A 6,000-nucleotide genomic window follows, 5' to 3' on the forward strand; every position below is an offset into this window, starting at 1 on the left:
CGAGCAGTCTGATCATTCGAGCCTGCGTGGAGCGCGTTATGGTCTCGTGTTACTTAATGATAACCACGTGCGGCAGCAGGGAAAAAAATAAACGCGGAGTGTCGAGCCTGCCAATCCGATGGCCCGAACTCTCGTAAGCAAGCACCAATCGCGTCCAGCAATCATTACCCCGCCACGACTAGTGAATTCTCGGGCACCAATTAGAAGTAAAGCAACGAGTCTGAAACCCGAATGTAACGGAGGCATTAGATTGATTCGTTGGCTTTAACGCCCTAAAGCAGCATTTGGGCTATGAGGAATGGCGTAATGGAGGCTTCTGGATTTATTTTGTTCCCCGGGGTCTTTGATTGTCGCCTAAATGTAAGTACACAAGCGTTCTCGTATATCGCCCTTTTCGCGGCCGGGAATCGAACCCGGAACCTCGTGCTCTGCAGTAGAACCTTCGCGGCGGGGGGCTCGGAGACAGATCCCACCGCAAGGGCAGTTCGCTAGATAATCTAAGCGCGCTTGCTAAGTTTGAGCTACGTGCCTCAAGAAGTGAAGACCGATTTTTGCTTTTCAGGAAAGCTAAAATTCTTCTTGAACGATTTGTTGAAGGCCGAGGCACGTGCCCTAATAATAAAATAACCGATTATGTCCTACGTGCCACTGTTTCGTGCGACAGACGCCTTATTTGGAGGCGGGGGTGTATATTGACTCAGATCACCTGATATGTTCGCGCTATATCCAAAGGGCGCCTGAGTATGCAGCGCGTTTCTTGCATTTACCCTCCACGGAAATGCGTATATGCCGCGGCCGGGAGTCAAATCCGCGACATTGTGCTCGTCATTTGAACGAAATACCACGACCACTGCAGCACTGCAGTCCCGTGGTTAAATAACGGCAACTCTGCAAGGCATGCGCTCGTTTAATTCACGCATATGCGTCAAGAAGATATCTATCAACGGCGGACGTGAAGAAATGTGAGTTTCCAACATCAATCATCTGCCCTGCAGTTGAGACTGCCAAGAGACAGATGACGCTATAACATTTTAATAGGTCTCACTTTTATTTTTTTAATTCCTGTGCGGATTTCTAGCGTCTATACATGCCGCGTCCTTAACTTAACTCCCGCGAATTCAACTACATTGAGTCAGCCAGGGTTTAGAGGCACGCTAAAAGGTTACACTAAATCTGTTTTTGGTGGCGGAAGTATTCTTTCAGAGTCCTGTTTTCAAATAATTTAGCGGGATTATTACTAGATAAACGTAGGCCAAGCTTTCGTCTACGGATTTCACGCCAAAACATGAGCGCCAGCGCTTCAGCAGTGACGTCACCAATTTCGAAGTACTTTCTCATATATGGACTGTTTCGGCGAAAGAAAAGCTCGCTACATACAGTAAGTTAGTAGTATATAGTAAATATATAGTCATTAGTTCCTGCATCGTTATCGAAAAACAGTGAACGTATTGATTCACGCAGAAGGAATTTGAAAATGCATGACCCCACAGCGAGCTAGACGCTGCCACTTCAGGACAGCGCAGCCACCTGCCTTTGCTTCTAGCGTCGTTTTTCTGGTATACTGGGCCATGTCGGACGGTAAGCCTGATCGCTTTACTATTGTAGAGGCGTAACGTACGAACGCAGCTCAGCTTTCATATTCGTCGTACGATTGCGACGAAATTTTTAAGCCGCCCACTGCTCACTACAATGCGTCAAAGCAGGCACATGTTCGCCGAAACGGAATGCGGGTTCCCTCCTTCCCGACAAACAACGTCCGCCGATTATCTCTGCCGGAAGCTTAGGCGACGCTCGGCGCTCGTTCCCCGACTACAGCTCCGGCCTTAGCGCGCACGGAACGACAGCAGCTTCCGGGTTTCCCGGGTACGGAGCAGAGACACTCGGTAGGAAAACGCGGTCACACGCCGCAACATCGATTCTGCTAGCAGAGCCGCGTCGAGGCAAACGTTAACGACACGAGAAGGCCTGGATAGTATTAATTCGTTTAACCTAAATCCACCAGACCTGCACAGCGCGTACGACATACTATGGCGTAGTGAGGGCCTTTGTCGTAATTGTGACCACTCGCAGTTGTGCCCAATCCTGAACAGACGCGCGCTGTTGCACTCCGGCCGCACCGGGACAGCGGCCGCCGCGGCCGGGAATCGACCCCGCAACCTGCTACGTGACCCATCAAGCCATCGCGACGTGTATGGAGCCTGGCTCCTTCGGATTAATTCTGAATCACGCGGAGTTGTTGAAAGCGCAATGCAACCTGATCACAGAAGCATACTCGAGTTCCGGGGCCATCGAATTACGGCCGGTAATCGAACCCAGACATCTCGTAAACGTCATATATCCACACAGTCACGCGCGGTGGATTATACGGCCTGGCTCTTCCGGCATCGAAGACCATGGGCTGGAAACAAAGGAAATGCGAAAGCTGCCGCGTCATGCGATCATTACCCTAGGTGCCACGGAGTTCCCAGAAGGCAACATGCATAGCAGCGATTGTGAGCCTTATCGTCATCCTGCTGAAGTAGCTTAATTTGTATCACAGTGGCGCTAGTTTAATAAGTGTGAGGGGCCAGATTTCGACAGAGCACTACAGGGACCCCCACCTCACCGCAAGATCTGCCGTTCAAAGATTCTCTTCCTCGCGAAGCTAGCGCAATGCCCGACCGCCTGACAACCTGGCCGCCGCCGCCGTCAAAGCGACAGAGAGAAAGCTACCACGAGCAGGAAGCAACGACCGGTACGGGCCGGGAGAGGAGGACGCAGTGGTTCGACAAAAACGCAAAGGCCGTTAAATTAAATTATGGGTTTTTACGTGCCAAAACCAGGATCTGATTATGAGGCACGCCGTAGCCCGGGCGACTCCGAAAATTTGGGCCACCTGGGGTTCTTTAACGTGCACCTAAATCTAAGTACACGAGCGTTTTCGCATTTAGCCCCCATCGAAATGCGGCCTCCGTGGCCGGGATTCGATCCTGTGACCTGTGGTTAGCAGCCCAACACCGTAGCCACTAAGGAACCACGGCGCTTCGCACGTCGATGCCATAAAAAAAAAATAAGACAAATATACAGTAAACGAGAGAGAAAGATGAAAGAAGAGAGCGAAGTCACGCAGTATGACGGAAAAGCCATACCATGTCAGAAGGCAGGCGGGCAGGGACAGGAACGAGAAATTGGAAAGAGCCGTGCGTAGAGGCGGCTCTTAGGAGGTGACGCGACAGCAGGCGGCGGTGATCCGGAGGCGCCGCGAAGAAATGATGAAGTCCCGCCGCATCACTTCGAAGCAGCACCGACGATGCAAGGCTACGACGATGACCGGTGAACGCAAGACACAGGGCAGCGGGAACGGGCAGAGGAGCCGGCAATGCGTACCCGCTGACGGCCGCCTACGAACTGAGCCCCGGTGCCACGACGCCGGTCAATTTGTAGCCGCAGGCCCGTACGACGCTCATACAAACATCCACAAAAGCAAAGCAACGGACGCATAAAGCAACCGACGAAGAGAAGCACTGAATAAGAAATTATATATACATACACGGAGCGACTCTTCAAGGCGAGCGTAAAAATGACAATACAGAGAAAGCCAGCCACACTCATGAGAATTTCGCTTTCCGTGCAAACTCAATAAACTTAGCACACATGAGATACCTTTCGTTATGTCTCGCAAATTTCTCCAGGAGCTGCCGAGTGACATCCGTACGCGGACGGAAATGGATATGTGGAACAGTTCCGCAAACTACAGCGTGTATCGGAGTATAATCCGGGTTGCTTGAAACCACAGAAACAACTGGACATCGGCGAAATTTTTCAGTTGGGTGGAAAAATAATGGCAGGAGAGAGTTGCATAATGCGTATGTACGAGAATGTTGCTTGCAGGTCTCAAGTCGGCGATACGAGGATTATCCTGCAAAGGAACGTGAAACGTGCCCTAAAAACACGGAAAATTCGTTACGGCGGCGACACGGCCAACGATCGTGTGCGCTTGTTACACACGCTGCAATTCTTTCCACGACGGCCGATCACTCAGGTGCATTTCGGGCACAAGAGTGACTTTCTGCGCCATTACATTCGCTTGCAAAATATTATTAAATCAGCTCACCTAGAACGCTAACGCGGCTCGGAACGCACCCGAAATCCAATGTTGACGCAGGAGCCGGCAACGTCAGCGACTCCGAACACAAAGGGCGGACGTGCTTGCCATAAGCTACTTGCGCACAAATAATGATGAAAAGGCTAGTAAAATTACGCAAGGCCTGGGCAACATCGCCGATGAAATTTTAGAGCTTTAAAGCAGCTATAAGATGAAAAAGCGAGCCCGGTAGACCAAGTGCCCCAACGTCGACAGACACGAAAACACCGGCAAGCCGATAGGGACACCCCGCGATCAAACTGAACACAATGCAACACACAACCGTGCAGAGAGCTCAAATGCAGGTCGTGATTACTCCAGAGGCTTTGCTGGACTATGTGCAAGGTGGAATAAGCCAACCCAAACATTCTAGGTAGGTTAATCCGGTCCGAAATTCTACCTGTCAGCCATGATTCTGAGAGAGCGTTAGGCCTAGTACCGGCGACACCGGCTCCCCGCGTTAGCCGAACGTTGAGGAAATAAAATGAGACACGGGCGAGCTTACCTTCGTGTGAAATGCGCTACTCCCATTCAGTTCCGGTGTCCGAAGCTTATGCGTCAGATAACTGAGCATTTCAAGCCGGCCTGATGAGTAAAGCGAGGAAAGGGCGGCAGAAGACGTCGCTTTTTACGCCGGTTGCGAGCAGCCGAAATTTTTTCACCTGACAGCAGACGACGCGGGAGAGTCTCGCACAGCGAAAGCCTCCCACTAGCCGCACAACACTGGCTTCACACTCTGCTTGAAATCCCAATACTTGGAGATCGAGGAAGCTCCTAGTACGTTTCCGGGGAGGGTTCCGATCGTTGGGCAGTCAGACAAAGGAAGACGGTCCGCCTTCGATCGCCCGCTCACGAGCACTCCATCCTCGTTCCGTATCCTAGCCGGTAATCCACAGCTCTGCGCCCATCGCTCCAATATCAGCTGAGGTCCTGGGGAGCTTCCCGACTCCGACCTGCGGGGGGCGTCTCTGCCAAAGAGTCCAGCTACAAACACAAATATTACGCGCTACTTTTGACTTTCATTGATTAGACTTCTTATAATAACTACATGAACTTTTTGTGTGTGTGATAAGTGTCAGTTATCAAGAAATGATATCAAATTTTGCGATAAAGCAGACCTCCAGGCAGGCGCAGTAACCACCGTCCTCCCCTTCACAAGAAAAAGTGGTTGAGCCTAGCTTCGCCGCCATTGGTGGAGCGGTGGTGACGTCAACGCCAGCAGCGCCGGCGAAACTGCCGGCGCACTGGCGATGCCGGCGGCGCGGGCGCGCGCGCCACGCGCCGCCGCAGCGCGACGGAGTCGTCCTTTGCTCATGCTTCGGCGCAGTTGCGGGCGATCAACGCGGATATCTCTTGCCGGCGAGCGCACCGTACGTGTACGATCATTCATCTTCATTCCGCTTCCGTACCGCTCGGCTGCGTTCGTTTCTTTGCGCGCTCAGACGACGACGCCTTTACGACATGGAAATGAAAATAATAAAGAACAGCTGCCAGAGATAATAAAAGGGCAAACAGATATAAAAGTGTTATGGGACGACCGAGCCGAGAGTGAAGGGGAAGTTGACGTTCTTGTCATTCGCCGCATGAGGTGACTCTGCCGATGTAAATAAACGACTGTTCTTGTGCAGGAAATAAATTGCCTTGTTATTCTCAAGTCTGATATCGTTTTCTTCTTTTACCTTCTTTATCTTTTTTTTTTTGCCTCCTCTTCAATCTTCAGGTCAAAGCTAAAGGGTGCATGAAACCGAAATGGAGAAATGTAATAGTTGAATATATCCTTGCTTAAAAGTTCGTTTCCTTCAAGACAGAGAGCTTATGAGCTTAGTTAATTGTTTTTCCTCTCCTTTTCCATATCAACAGACACGAATAATTTCTGT

General features: G+C 50.9%; 1 protein-coding gene across 4 annotated transcripts in view; it reads right to left on the reverse strand.

Moving 5' to 3' along the window:
* The window catches only part of Reph (Regulator of eph expression), a 153,468-nt gene extending 148,434 nt beyond the window's left edge, over positions 1 to 5,034 (reverse strand). The window contains exons 1-2 of one of the 4 annotated variants that reach the window (XM_075700263.1): positions 4,629 to 5,034; positions 3,129 to 3,387 (exon numbers count right to left, since the gene is read on the reverse strand). In XM_075700263.1, coding sequence (XP_075556378.1) covers positions 3,129 to 3,131 — 3 coding nt within the window. In that variant the 5' untranslated portion in view covers positions 3,132 to 3,387; positions 4,629 to 5,034. Of the gene's footprint in view, positions 1 to 3,128; positions 3,388 to 4,628 lie in introns of those variants that run through there. The other 3 variants (XM_075700260.1, XM_075700261.1, XM_075700262.1) reach the window with 3 other exon arrangements.
* Between the last annotated feature and the right edge of the window lie 966 nt (positions 5,035 to 6,000).

Source organism: Dermacentor variabilis, chromosome 7, assembly GCF_050947875.1.
Source record: "Dermacentor variabilis isolate Ectoservices chromosome 7, ASM5094787v1, whole genome shotgun sequence".
NCBI lineage: Eukaryota > Metazoa > Arthropoda > Arachnida > Ixodida > Ixodidae > Dermacentor > Dermacentor variabilis.